The 15542-nt window shown below is 41.2% G+C and overlaps 1 protein-coding gene and 1 pseudogene across 1 annotated transcript in view; one reads left to right on the top strand and one right to left on the bottom strand.

The window, feature by feature from the left end:
- Positions 1-1164: 1164 nt before the first annotated feature.
- Positions 1165-15542, bottom strand: part of PCCB (propionyl-CoA carboxylase subunit beta) — an 86719-nt gene continuing 72341 nt past the window's right edge. Inside the window, exons 10-14 of the mRNA XM_040481117.1 lie at positions 4355-4462; positions 4002-4102; positions 3473-3571; positions 2598-2697; positions 1165-1482 (exon numbers count right to left, since the gene is read on the bottom strand). Coding sequence (XP_040337051.1) covers positions 1361-1482; positions 2598-2697; positions 3473-3571; positions 4002-4102; positions 4355-4462 — 530 coding nt within the window. The 3' untranslated portion in view covers positions 1165-1360. The remainder of the gene's footprint in view (positions 1483-2597; positions 2698-3472; positions 3572-4001; positions 4103-4354; positions 4463-15542) is intronic.
- On the top strand, positions 13490-14079 carry LOC121033389 (60S ribosomal protein L27a-like; annotated as a pseudogene).

Below are 15542 nucleotides of genomic sequence, written 5' to 3'. Positions count from 1 at the left end.
AATAACTGGCAACCATTCTTCCAAATTGTCAATGTAATGAAAGACTGTAAGGCAATGAGCCTTGTTTCCTAGGAAATAAATACATTTGGCAGGGTGGGGGACAAAGGGTCATGGTTCTACAACTTACTTAAATGGGTCAATAAAAATAATAATTATGTATTTATGGAAGAGAATACATAGTATTCTATATACTACATTCTATATACCATACATAATAGCATATGCTATTATACATATAGTAAATGTAGAAAATTAAGTGGATACCCTCAGTGAAAGATATACAAATACCACTCCTGCAACATTTCTACAGGTCTGAAATTTTCCAAACTAAGTTTTCTAAAATGTGACAACACATTTCTGAAAAGCATTTAATATAGGGTACTATATCCCATATGACTGAGCATCTATTCTGCCAGATACAACTACAAACATCCTCAACGATTCCTAGAGGAATTGAGGGCATGTTATTAAATATTATTTATGGGCTTCCTGGGTGGCTCAGTCGGTTATGTGTCCAACTTTGGCTCAGGTCATGATCTCCTGGTCCGTGAGTTTGAGCCCCACATCGGGCCCCGTGCTGACAGCTCAGAGCCTGGAGCCTGCTTTGGGATTCTGTGTCTCCCTCTCTCTCTCTCTCTCGCTCTGCCCCTCCCCTGCTCTCACTCACTCTCTCTCTCTCTCTCTCTCAAAAATAAGCAAACATTAAAAAAATAAAAATAAAATAAAATAAAAAATAAGGAAATAGGGGCGCCTGGGTGGCTCAGTCGGTTAAGGATCCAACTCTTGATTTCAGCTCTGGTCATGATCCCACGATTCATGGGATTGAGCCCCACGTCAGGCTCTGCACTGATAGCAAGGAGCCTGCTTGGGATTCTCTCTCTCTGCCCCTCCCCCTGCCTGTTCTCTCTCTCTCTCTCTCTCTCTCTCTCTCTCTCTCTCTCTCTCTCAAATAAGCATTTAAAAAAGGGGGGGGTGCGGAATGAAGGCTAACCAGGTAAGTATGTTGCCCTAAAAGCTTATTATCTCACCTACAAAGAAAAACATCTTGGGGGAAAAGGAAAATACACAGAGGTGTCAAATAAGGGTCAGCTCTAAGTGACAATACACTGTTTTTCTAGATTTTTCAGATTTATACCGTAAAAAATGAAATTTGTTCTCAAAAAATACCAGTTAAACAAATTTTTAATAAAGCAATTAATTTTACAGTAAGGCACAAATGAAATCTTCCTAGGATTTAATAAACAGCCATTTCAAGTTATTACTGATATTTAGATTTCCAGGTTTCATGATTGCAAAAGGCAGAGATGGGTGCAAATGGCCAGGCGGTAACTGGCTCTTGGTTTATTTTCCTTTGATTGGTTTACAATGGAATATTTGCATGTTTCCTCCAAGGGTGCTGTACCTTCTTGCTGGCTAAGACATCCAGGTCAGAGCAGATTCGGGCTCGTGTGGAGGAAGGCTGGATGATATCATCCACAAATCCTGGTGAAGCATAGAAAAGGAAATAGATCATGTGCATCCCCAAATAAGGCCACCCCCCCCCCAATCTGTGCTCAGCCTGGGCACCATCTCTGGGGTGTGAGCAGGACCCAACTTGATATTAGAGGGCACGGGCCCTGTGAACCCTCCCCCACATCCCAGGAGCATCCCCGTTCCTCTGGCAGGGCCTCAACTTCTGGCCTAGGACTACTTGGCAAAAAAATGCAATCTGAGCCCCTTGCTGCCAAGATGAAGTCAACAGGAAATAAAATTAAGAAAATATGTCTGTATTTTCAACAATCAGTACACCTTCCTCCTACCCCTGTAACACAAGTCCCTTTGTAATGTGATTTCATCACCCCTCATACCAAGAACTGGATTCAATTTTACTTGTCCTTGTGATTTGCTTTGGCCAACAGAATGTGGCAAAAATGACACTATGCAATTTCCAAATCTAGGTCTCAAGGTGCTCAGGACACCAGCAAGCATGGTGTGGCCAGGTTCAGAAAGAGAAACCATGGGGCGCCTGGGTGGCTCAGTCAGTTAAGCATCTCACTTCGGCTCAGGTCATGACCTCATAGTTTGAGAGTTTGAGCCCCACCTCAGGTGAGCACCGCTTCTCTGTCTCTGTCCCTTGCTCACTTGTACCCTCTGTCTCAAAATAAAAATAAAAATAAAAATAAAAATAAAAATAAAAATAAAAATAAAAATAAGCAACCTGTGCAGAAAATGCCTACTGCCATTACCAACCATGTAAGTGAAGCCATCTTGGACTATCCGGCCCCGAATTACCAACTGACTATCTGTGAATGACTGCCGACCCTCAGAAACATGAGCAAAAAAAAAAAAAAAAAGTTGGCTGTGTCAGCCACTTTGTTTAGGAGTGGACTTTTACACAATATTAGGTAACTGAACACCACTAGCCATTTCAGCAATATTGTTTCAGTCCTTGGTGACCAAAGCAGTATATACAATGTCCAGAGACAACCCCCAACCCTCACCAGTCTCCAGATTCCACAGTGAGGGCAAAGGGCAGTGATGTGAGACTTTCTGGAGCAAAAGGATGAGCAAGTGACCCAACAAATGCCCAACACCGCCCTCCCCACCACAGTCCCTACCTCTCACTGCGGCAGGAAAGGGGTTGGCAAACTTCTCAATATACTCTGCCTGAGCTGCTTCCACATTCTCATGCCCTTTGAAGATGATCTCCACGGCCCCCTGTCATAGGAGAAGTTAATAAACTTAACTGGCAGTCCCAACCCAGGCGACCTCCCTCAAACCACTATCACAGTGTGTGGCTGTGAACTTCGAGGCCACAGTGCCCTGGCGAGAAATGCCGGCTCCAGGCACCAGGGCACAGAGGTGAGCACTGCTGGAGTCAACCAGCACGATCCCATGGGCTGTGATCCAATGTTCAGTGTTGCCCCAACAACAGGCAGCCCAGGCAAAGCCAGTCACTTGTCTCCCCAAATTCCATCCTATTCCATCCAATTGCATCTATCCTTCTTTCAGGCCAAGATGTTTTGCCCATTTTCCATAGTTAGATCCATGGTCCCCTGAATCAGGTGAAGTAAAATGCTGTTTTCCTTCTTCCTTATCCTCAGTACACAATTCAGTGGCTCCAGGGCCCTCCCTGGGAGAGGAGATGGGAATGGGATCACAGGGAATGTCCAATCCTCCCAAAGGCTAGTTCAGTTGACTCAACCCTTTCTGCTTTACTGACCATCTCAAAACCCACTCAGCATCCCCCCCTCCCCACCCCCACCCCTCGAGCATGAAGACACCAGCATGTGCCTAAAGTGACAGTGCAGGACAGGAGCCAGAGCTGACCCAGGGGTCAAGGTGGGGACTCGGCAAGGTCTAGGTCCCAACTCCCTGGAATCCTGGCCCATCCAAGGGGTCCGGGCCTCTCTCCACATTTCATAACTACAAGCTCCTGCTGGCAAACGACCAGTACCTGGATCCAGGAAAAGGGAAAGCTAGAGGTCCTCACCTTTGCTCCCATGACTGCAATCTCCGCTGTAGGCCAGGCATAGTTGGTGTCACCACAAAGGTGCTTGGAGCTCATGACATCATAGGCACCACCATAGGCCTAGAACAAACCCAAATGCTGAATGTTAGAGCCTGAACCAGATCATATCCCTGAAAGACTCTAGGAAGCCAAGTGAAATGAGGACAAAAGGAAAAGCCCTCCTGAGCTACTGAAGGCCCAGTGTCTCTGAGGCTGGGAAGCCAGTGCAGAGAAAACACAGGCACAGTCCAGAGGCCTTTCACAACTAATGTTCACTGTCATTCCTGGCTCTTTCCCACTGATGCTCTCATTTCCCAGACATGACCACCAACATATCTGCAGGGTGTGTCCACAGGGCTATAAATGTTGCCTGAGCTCCAAAGACCTTTTTAAGGGTCAGCAAGGTGTACTCCTCTTCCCAGCCCCCCTGAAACTCTTGGCCAGACCTCCAACCATGGCCATGCTGCTAGAAGTGTGTGGGCTCACAGCCTCTGATACCAGCTCTTCTCACCTTCCTGGTGATGACTGTGACTTTGGGCACAGTTGCTTCAGCAAATGCGTAGAGAAGCTTGGCTCCATGACGGATGATGCCCCCGTATTCCTGTGCTGTGCCTATGTCATGAGGAAGAGTTACGAGATACAGAAGTCCTTACAAGGTATGCCTGTCACTCTCAGCTATGAGGTCTTCCCCTGCTCCCCAGAGGGCCAGGAGAGAGCCACTCACCCCCCACAGCCCCATCTTCCAGACACCTAGAATATGGAGAAGTCACAAATCCTTAGACAATTTTACAAAACATCCAAATTAAGTGGGTGCCTTACTGGGCAAAACTACCTCTCCTCGCCCCCCTCCTATCAATGACTTACCAGGCAGAAAGCCAGGAACATCAACAAAAGTGATGAGTGGAATATTGAATGCATCACAGAATCGGACAAAACGAGCCCCTTTCACAGATGAATTAATATCCAAACATCCTAGAATGAGAGAGATTATCCATGCTGAGCTTCTGGGCAATTCCCAGCTCTACCCCCAACGGGAATGTGCCCTCAGCAACCATTCAGAGCTGATTTCTATGGAGGCACCAAAGTCTCCTCACCAGGGAATGTAAAGGGAAATCCTTACACTCCAGGAAAGACAGGAGAACCCACCGGGCAGTGGCCAAAGAGGGTCCAAGAGTGGACCCTCAGGCTCTCTTGCTGGGAGCACAGTCTATTGCAGGCAGCTAGACTCTGCCTCATTAACTGAGGTTTATGTACCCACCTGGGGTACAGCCTGACTTGTCCCCATGGAACCAGTAGTGAGAGGTATCATTCAAGAGCTGCTGTTAGAGACTCCCGATAGCCTGGAATCAGATTCACCAGTTTAGCTATGTGCCCTTGGGAAATGACTTTACCTTTCTGAGCCTGAGGTTCATCACCTGCAAAGTTGGGATGTTACTACCTCCTACCATGGTTTCAAGGATTTAAGGAGGTGGTATCTGTAATGTGTGCAGAGTAAGAGTTCAGTTACTAATATGTCTCCTCTCCTAGAATAGTTCCCAACATACTGTATGAGGCCAACATTCCCCTAATACCACAACAAGATTAGGACATCGTAAAAGAAGAATGCAGACCAAACAAAATCCCTCACGAACACAGATGCAAAAATCCCCAAGATATTATGAAATCAAACACTGATGCATTCTAAGTGGGGTTTATCCCAAGAAGTCAAGGCTGATCTAATATGTGAAAAAACCAACAAAATTACTAAATAGAGGAGAAAAACCCTATAGGCTTTTCTTTCTCAACAGACAAAACACATCTGACAATTCAATACTCAATCATAATTCAAAACAAGCAGTAAACTAGGAATACAATGGAACTTTCATAATCTGACAGAGTATCTACAAAAAAGCTTATACACTCATTGATAAGAATAAATAAATTCCTAAATGATCTATACCAGTACTGGCCAAAAGAATTTTCTATAATTATGGAAATGTTCTCTGGTTGTGCTATTTGACATGATAGCCACTTAAAGCTATTAAGCACTTGAAAAACAGCACAAATGAGAAACTAAGTCTCTAACTGCATTCAATTTTAATTGTCTATACTATTTAATTATCTTGAAGTTTACTAAGCTATCATACTGAACAGATCTAGATTTTCAAGCAATTACTACCAAAATCGTAGGCATTCTCTTACAGAAACTGATAGGCAGATTCTAAAATTCATATGGTAATACAAAGGAAACAGAATAAACAGTTTTGTTTTTTTTTTTAATTGGAAAACTTATACTAGTTGACTTCAAGACTTTCTTACAAAGCAGGATTTCTGAACCTCAGGGCCATTTGTATTTTGGGCTGGGTAATTCTTTGTTGTGGGGGGTTGTCTTGTGTGCAGAAGATGTTTAGCATTATCTCTGGCCTCCACACACTAGATGCCAGTAGCACTCACTCCCCTACAACCCACACCTGTGACAAACAAAACGGTTTCCAACATTGTCAAGTGTCCCCAGGATCCTGAAACTGCCCCAAGCTGATAACTATAAAGCTACAGTAATCAAGACAGTATGGCACAGGCATCAAGGTAGACAAAATGGTAATGGATACATTGTGAAGAAATGGACCCACACAACTGATTTCAGACCAGGTATCAAACCAATTCGCTGTGGAAAGAAAGTCTTTTTAACAAATGGTGATGGAACACTTAACTGTCTATATGGGGGGGAGGGGGAACATGAAAGTAGACTATTTCACTCTATAAACTATATACAAAAATTGGGGCGCCTGGGTGGTGCAGTCGGTTAAGCGTCCGACTTCAGCCAGGTCACGATCTCGCGGTCCGTGAGTTCGAGCCCCGCATCAGGCTCTGGGCTGATGGCTCAGAGCCTAGAGCCTGTTTCCGATTCTGTGTCTCCCTCTCTCTCTGCTCCTCCCCTGTTCATGCTCTGTCTCTCTCTGTCCCAAAAATAAATAAACGTTGAAAAAAATTTTTTTTAAAAATAAACTATATACAAAAATTAATTCAAAATAGATCATAGGTCTTAACATAAAACCCAGAACTACAAAGCTAGCCAATAATATCGGACTATCTTTGTTTGCAACATTGTCATAGGCAAAGATTGTTTGGAAAGGACACAAAAAGTTCTAATCATAAATAAAAAACACTGATAAATGGGACTTCATCACGTTTAAAAATATGTGAGTCAAAAGACACAATTTATTGAAGAAGTCACAAATCAGAAAAAAAATATATTTGCAATATGCATATCTGACAAGACTCCCATCCAAAATATATAAAGAATGCTAGAAACAAAAAGAACTCAAAAAGAAAAATTGGCAAAACTTCCCTCTTACTAAATGCATTTTTTGAGAGGACAGAAATGTTCCGTATCTTGTTTTGGATGGTGATAACAAGGTTGTATACTACTGTCAAATTATCAAAACCTATTAAAATGAGCATTTGAAACCTGTGCATTTTATTGTGTGTAAATTGTAACTCAATAAAAATGTTTTAAATCTCCCCTCTTTCCTCTCTCCTCAAAATCTATGTTAATGACCTGAAATAAAAAATCTGAGTGGTAAGTCCCAGAATAAAAACAATTCTAAATTAAGAAACTGCAAAAAGTATCCAGAAGCTATACTTAAACTGAAAAGCAAGATGGGCACCAACAACCAGAACATGATGGAATCACTGGGGAAATCAATACAGGAATGGAAAACCTGCAGCCCGAGTGGCCATGGGACGGGCTCCAGGACCAGAGGCCAGGTCTTAGCATCTGAGGCCTCGTCCCAGAACTAGACTGAGCGCCTGGTACCCAGAGAGAGCCCAGTGAGCACTGACTAATTCCTCTAAGAAAAAATGAGACCTAGAACAGAAGCCCCCTATGTAAGCCTCTGAAGCTGTCTTTTAGTAACAGGGAATGATTAAGTCCATAAAATGCATGAAGCTTTTTTTCTTTTTTTTTTTTTTCAACGTTTATTTATTTTTGGAACAGAGAGAGACAGAGCATGAACGGGGGAGGGGCAGAGAGAGAGGGAGACACAGAATCAGAAACAGGCTCCAGTCTCCGAGCCATCAGCCCAGAGCCTGACGCGGGGCTCGAACTCACGGACCGCAAGATCGTGACCTGGCTGAAGTCGGACGCTTAACCGACTGCGCCACCCAGGCGCCCCACATGAAGCTTTTTTTCAAAAAAGCAGTAATCTACTGAACTTCCACAACTTGCCACTCCATAAACATAACAAAGAATTTCTAAGAAAAGGGGAAGTCAAGGAACCACCATGGAATCAAGCGTTCAGGCTCCAGCCAGGTTGGGCAGTGGGACGGACATCCTAGATATCTATAGATACACTTTCCAGGACAAGCCAAGCAGTTTCTTAAAAAGTGGGGTTGTCAAAGTCAACCTGTGCTGCAGGCCATCAGGACCCACAGAGGTAGTCATGGGATGAGAAAGATCTTGAAGCAGACACAAGAAATCATGTGAAGTCCATGCCAGTGACTGACACAGCTCAAAGGAGAAACTAAAAGGATGTATCAACAGTTAAGAATTTACTGGAGGAACAAAATGCATTTTCAGTGTGTGTGAATTCCTGACTTTTAAACACTTTTTCTCAACAACAAAATGGGGGGGAAGTCAGCTCCAAACTCCTACCCTCCAACAAAAACATCACAAAAGAATCAGAAACCCTGGAACAAGTGAAGGTTTACCAACCACCAAGAGTAAGTCAAATCAAGAAACAGGCAACTTAAAAATAGTAGGAAAGCTTTGTGACATTCTTAATTACACCTGCCCCACTCTCTCCCTAGTTCTAGAGGGAATAAAGAGTCAGTCACAAATTATCACATAGGTGTGTTCTAATTTGTCTATCTTGTCAGATACGCATATTGCAGGGATTTTCATCCCTGCTTTACCTAACATGGAGCTCACCAGGCCAGAAAGTGGCAGACATTGCTCAAAAACAAAGAACAACCTGCAGATGCTTGAGACTGCCTAAGGCCTAGGAGGAAAGAACCAGGGAGAGAGATTCTTTAGAAAATTAGGGCATTCAAGAACACCTGTGTACACAGGGCATTTCAGAAAGACACAGATATGCCTAGGACCAGATGCATGCTCAGAAAAGACCCAGGAAAAGGGAATTAGAAAATATCTTGAGAGGAATGAAAATGAAAATACTTTACAAAACAAATAACCTAAGAAGACCTTAAGTTTTAACAGTGGGCTGACCCCTAAGTTCAGTTTAAGTCTGGCCAAGTGTTGAAGAGGAGCCCCAGCACAGGGCCAATTCTCAAAGACTAGATGAGGTACTTTCTTGTTTGCCTGTTTTAGTAGCAGTTATTCAAGGATATCTCTGTCAAAACACTAGCTGGACACAAGCTAAGGCAAAGAAACTTCCATGACCACCTACAGCAAGGAAGATAGTCTGCAAAAATAATTGGAAAACGGCACTAGACAATGGCTATTACAGCATTCAGTGATCAACAACAAAACCTAGAAAAGGGAGAGAATATGATTTCCAGGATCAACACCTCATAATATTCAAATGTCCAGTTTTCAACAAAAAAATAACAAGGCTTACAAAGAAACAGGAAAAAAGCCACTCAAGTGAAGAAAATTAACTGACAGAATCTGTCCCTAAGGAAGCCCAGACACTGAACTTATTAGACAAAGACTTTAAAATAATGGTCTTGGGGGCAACTTGGTGCTTCATTTGGTTAAGCGCCAACTTTGGCTCAGGTCATGATCTCATAGTCTGTGGGTTCGAGCCCTGAATCGGGCTGTGTGCTGACAGCTCAGAGCCTGGAGCCTGCTTTGGACTCTGTGTCTCCCTCTCTCTCTGCCTCCCCCCCTCAAAAATAAACATTATAAAGATTTTTATAGGGGTGCCTGGATGAATCAGTTGATTAAACATCCAACTCTTGATCTCGGCTCAGGTCATGATCTTATGGTTTGTGAGTTCAAGCCCCACGTCAGGCTCTGTGCTGGCAGCTCAGTGCCTGGAGCCTGCTTCGGATTCTGTGTCTCCGTCTCTCTGCCTCTACCCCATTTGTGCTCTCTCTCTCTCAAAAATGAACATTAAAGAAGTTTTTTTAAATTTGTAAGTAAACAAATGAAAAAATACCCAAAGATTTGAAATGAACTTCTATGTACAGCCTGGTACACAGAAGTACCATCAGAGTCAAAGTGCACATGAGCTGGTAATAATAACTTCAGATATAAGGCCAATGTCCATTTTTTTAGAATAGGAGAGTCACACTAGAGCTTCCCTAAACTATTCCTGACAGTGTAGTGTGCATTAAATCAAATAGCTTTGGGGCGCCTGGGTGGCTCAGTTGGTTGAGCATCTGACTTCGGCTCAGGTCATGATCTCACGGTCCACGAGTTTGAGCCCCGTGTCGGGCTCTGTGCTGACAGCTCAGAGCCTGGAGCCTGCTTCAGATCCTATGTCTCCCTCTCTCTCTGCTCCTCCCCTGCTCACATGCTGTCTCTCTCTCAAAAAGAAATAAAGATTAAAAAAAAAAAATTTAAATCAAATAGCTTAACAGTTTTGTCTAAAAGCATCAATAATGTCAGTTATAAGCTAAGAAGTCACATCTCAAAGCCATCGTCATCCTCTGTCTTCAGAATTATTCTAATCGTTTATACATCAGGTCTGTTCCATCTTAAACCAACAGACAGATAAACAAAACCAATGAAAGGAACCAGTGATTGAGTCCAACAGCAAAACCATTTAACCTCAGTTTTCCCTCTAGCTTAGTCACCCACTGTCTCTTTGTTTAGAGTGAAATATCTGATAACAGTGCTCTCTAAAGTAAAATGTTAAGAATCAGAGAAAACTAAGTGTGGAGTGCATGGAAACTCTGCGCTATCTAGAAATTTTGTTATAAAACAACTCTAAAACAAAAAGTTTATTTAAAAAAATTTTTAAATATCTTAAAGATGGTCAAAGAAAAAAAGAAAAACATGAACAAAGAACTTTAAAAATCATGAAAACAATGTATGAACAAAATGAGAATACCAATAAAGAGAAAGAAATTATAAAAAGGAACCAAACAAATTCTGTGGCTGAAAACTACCATAAATGAAATAAAAAATTCACTACAGGGGTTCAAGAGTAGATTTGAGAAAATAGAAGACACGATTGGGAAACTTGAAGATAATTTATATTATTACCCAGTCTTAACAAAAAGAAAAGAAAAAATGAAGTGAACAGAAACTACAGATCTACGAAATACCATCACTTGAACCAATATTTGCAGCAAGGCAATACCACAGGGAGGAGAAAAAGGGACAGAGATTATCTGAATACATCCAAAAACTTCCCAAATTTAAGACATGAAGCAACAAATCAAAGAAACTAAGTAGAATAAACACAAACAGACCCCCACTGAAACAGATTATCATCGAATTATTAAAAGATAAAGACAGAATCTGGGGGCACCTGGGTGGCCCAGTCAGTTAAGTGTCCAACTGTTGATTTCAGCTCAGGTCATGATCTCACGGTTCAGGTTTGAGCTCCACGTGGGCCTCCATACTGTCAGTGGGAAGCCTGTTGGAGATTCTCTCCCTCTGCCCCTCTTGCACTCATGCTCTTTCTCGCTCAAAATAAATAAACTTAAAAAAAAAAAAAAAGGTAAAGACAGAATCTTGAAAGCAGCAAGAGAGAAGTGACTCACCATATACAAGAGATCCTCAATAAGATTATCAGTTGATTTCTGAGTAGAAAAACCACGGAGGCAGAAGACAATGGAATGATGTAAACCACTGAAAGAATAAAACTGTCAACCAAGGACTCTGTTTGGCAACCTGTCCTTGAAAAATGAGGGACAAATTAAGACATTCCCAGATAAACAAAAGCTGCAGAGTTCATTACCACTAGGCTTACCCTACGAGAAATATTAAAGAGAATCCTTCTGGTTGAAATGAAAAAAAAAAAAAAAAATACTAGACAGTACCACACAAATTATGAAGAAATAAAGATTTCTAGTAAAGGTAACTACACAAGGAAACGTAAAACAGGATATTTTTGATTTGTAAAACCATTTTTTATTTCTTATGTGATTAAAAAAACAAATGCAGTCCAGAAAGTTTCACTGATGAATTCTACAAATTACAGCAATTCTCTACCATCTCTTTCAGAAAAACCAGAGGGAATACTTCCTAACTCATTCTATGAGGCCAGCATTATGCTATTACCAAAACCAGACAAACACATTACTAGAAAACTACAGACCAATGACTCTCATGAACACAGATGCAAGAATCCCGAACAAAATAAAGGCAAATCAAACCCAGCAACGTTACTATATCAACAGGCTAAAGAAAAAAAGTTACATGAACACATCAGTAGATACAGAAAAGGGATTCACAAAATCCAACACTCAGTCATGATTAAAAACCCTCTGCAAACTAGGAATACAGGGCTGCTTTCTCAACTTGATAAAGAACATCTAACAAAAAATCTACAGCTAACATCACACATAATGATGAAAAACTAGAAGCTTTCCCACTAAGATCAGGCATAAGACAAAAATGTCCCCTCTCACCACTTTTCAAAACTGTACTGGGAGTCATACCTAATCCAATAAAGCAAGAAAATATACAAAAGGTACACAGACTGGGAAGGAAGAAATCAAACTGTCTTTGTTCACAGATGACATAATAATCTATGTAGAAAATCCTAAAGAATTGACAAAAACACTGCTGAAACTAATACGCAATTATAGCAAGATTGCAGAATACAGAGTTAATATACAAAACTTAATAACTTTCCTATATACCAGCAGTGAATTTGAAACAAAGAACACAATACCATTTACATTAGCACCCGCCATTCAAAAAAAGAAATACACAGGCATAAAATAACAAAACACATTATAAAATCTATATGAGGAATACTACACAACTCTGATGAACAAAATGGAAGAATTAAATAAATGGGGACATATTCCACGTTTATGGATAGGCAGACTCAATACTGTCAAGAGGGCAGGTATTTCCAACTTGATTTCTTAATTTAACACAATTCCAATCAAAATCCCAACAAGTTATTTTGTGTATGTTGACAAACTGATTCTAAAGTGTATTATGGAGATGCAAAAAAAACCCCAAAAAACAAAAAAACAAAAACAAACCTAGAACAGCCAACACAGTATTGAAGGACAAAATAAAGTTGAAGGACTGACAACACCTAGCCACGAGACTTGCTATAAAGCTACAGTAATCAAGACATGTGGTACTGATGAAAAAAAAAACAAATAGACCAATGGAACAGAACAGCGAACCCAGAAATAGACCCCAAGAAATATCAACTGATCTTTGACAAAAAAACAAAGGCAATACAATGGAAGAGAGATTGTCTTTTCAACAAGTAGTGCTGGAACAACTGGACATCCACAAGCAAAAAAATTTAGACACAGACCTTACACATTTCATAAAACTAACTCAAAATGGATCCAGAGACCTAAATGTAAACCACAAAAGTGATAAACTTCTAGAAGATAACACAGGAGAAAACAAATAACCTTGGATTTGGTGGTAACTTTTTAGATACACTACCAAAGGTATGATCTATGAAAAAGAAATAATTGATAAGCTGACCTCATAATTAAAAACTTCTGTTCTGCAAAAGACACTGTCTAGAGAAAGAGAAGACAACCATAGACTGGGAGAAAACATTTGCAAAATACACATCTGATAAAGGAACTGCTATCTAACATATACAAAGAACTCTTAAAACTCAACAATAAGAAAACAAACAGGAGCACCTGGGTGGCTCAGCTGGCTGAGTGTCCAACTTCAGCTCAGGTCATGATCTCACAGTTTGTGAGCTCAAGCCCCATGTCAGGCTGTCTGCTGTCAGCACGGAGCCCATTTCGGATCCTCTGTCCCCCAGTCTCTCTGCACCTCCCCCACTCACATTCTCTCTCTCTCTCTCTCTCTCTCTCTCTAACAATAAACATTATAAGAAAAAAAAATCTGATTAAAAAATAGACTAAAAAGGGGGGGGGCACTAAAGATCTGAGCAGACACCTCACCAAAGAAAACATACAGATGGCAAATAAACACATGGAAAGATACCCCATGTCATATGGCATCAGGGAAATGCAAATTAAAAGAAGATACCAGGTCTTTTGTCTGGACTGCTGACATGCCATCCAGACTGAGGAAGACCTGGAAACTTGGGGGTCATGTAAGCCACAGCCACAGCAGCATCAGCAAGCACTGGAAGGACCCAGGAGGCTGGGGTAATGCTGGTGGCATGCATCATCACAGGATCAACTTTGACAAATATCATCCAGGTTACTTTGGAAAATCGGGTATGAGGCATTACTACTTAAAAAGGAACCAGATATTCTACCCAACTGTCAACCTTGATTAAACTGTGGACCCTGGTCAGTCAGCAGACACGGGTAATGCTGCCAAAAACAAGACTGGACTTGTTCCTATCATTGATGTGGTGCATTCATGCTAATACAAAGTTTTGGGAAAGGGAAAGCTCCCCAAACAGCCTGTCATCGTGAGGGCCAAATTCTTCAGTAGAATTGCTGAGGAGAAGGTTAAGGGTGTGTGGGGGGGGGGGGGCCCAAGGGCACCTGTGTCCTGGTAGCTTGAAGCCACATGGAGGGAGATTCATTAAATACTTACAAGTGAAGTGAAAAACAAACAAACAAAAAAAAGATCCCACTACACACCTATTAGAATGGCCAAAATCCAGAACACTGACAACACCAAATCCAGACAAGGATGTGGAGCAGCAGGAACTGTAACTCCTTGCTGGCAGGAATGCAAAATGGTACAGCAACTCTGGAAGACAGTTTGGCAGTTTCTTACAAACTACACATACTCATACTATGCAAGCCAGCAAGCATACTCCATGGCATTTACCCAAATGAGCTGAAAACTTATGTCCACACAAAAACCTGCACACAGACATTTACAGCAGCTTTACTCATAATTGCCAAAACTTAGAAGCAACCACAATGTCCTTCAGGAGGTGAACAGATAAGTGAACTGTGTGGTATACCCAGGCAATGGAATATTACTCAACACTAAAAAGAAATGAGCTATCAAGCCATGAGAAAACATGTAGGAAGCTTAAATGCATATTACTAAGTGCAAGAAGCTGCTCTGGAAGGGCTACATACTCTAACTCCAACTATATGATATTCTAGAAAAAGTAAAACTATGGGAGGGGTACAAGGATCAGTAGTTGCCAGGGGTTACTAGGTTATCAGGGTTGGGAGAAAGGAATGATGAACAAGTGGAACACTTAGGACTTTTAAGGCAGTGAAACCATTTTTTATGATGCTGCAATGGTGGGTTACATACTATACACTTATCATACCCAGAGAATATATAACACCAAGAGTGAACCCTAATGTGAATACATACCTAAGGTAATTATGGTGTGTCCATGTACATTCATCAATTGTAACAAATATACTACTCTGGTTCAGGATATTGACAGTGAAGTAAGCTGTGTATGTGTGATAGAGTATTATGGGAACTCTGCAGTTTTCACTTAATTTTGCTCTGAAACTTAAAGAGCTCCAAAAAATAAAATTTATTTTACCAAAGGGATTATATACCATGACCAACTCAGATATACTCCAATAAAGCAAAAGTGGTTCAACGTAGAAAAAAATCAAACAATACACCACATTAATAGAATGAAGGACAAAAACTACATGATCATTTCAAATGTTGCAGAAAAGGTATACAAATCTATCAACCTTTCATTAAAAAAAAAAAAGTACTCAGAAACTAGGAATGGAAGGAAATTTTCTCACCATGATGAAGGCATTTACGAAAAACCCACAGCTAACATCATATTCAGTGGTCAAAGACAAAGTTCCTCCCCTAAGATCAGGAACAAAATAAGGATGCCTGCTTTCACCAATGCTATTCAATAATGTGCTAGATGTTCTAGCCAAAGCAACTAGACAAGAAAAAAATAATAAAAAGTATCCAAATTGGAGATGAAGAAGTAAACACTATTTGCAAAAAACATGATCCACAAGAAAGCTCATAAAGCTAATAAACTCAGCAAAGTTGCAGGTTGCATGATCA

Source organism: Herpailurus yagouaroundi, unplaced genomic scaffold, assembly GCF_014898765.1.
Source record: "Herpailurus yagouaroundi ecotype Mexico unplaced genomic scaffold, PumYag 159, whole genome shotgun sequence".
Taxonomy (NCBI): domain Eukaryota; kingdom Metazoa; phylum Chordata; class Mammalia; order Carnivora; family Felidae; genus Herpailurus; species Herpailurus yagouaroundi.
Note: the sequence above shows the minus strand (reverse complement) of the source record. Positions and strands in the feature narration are given on the sequence as shown.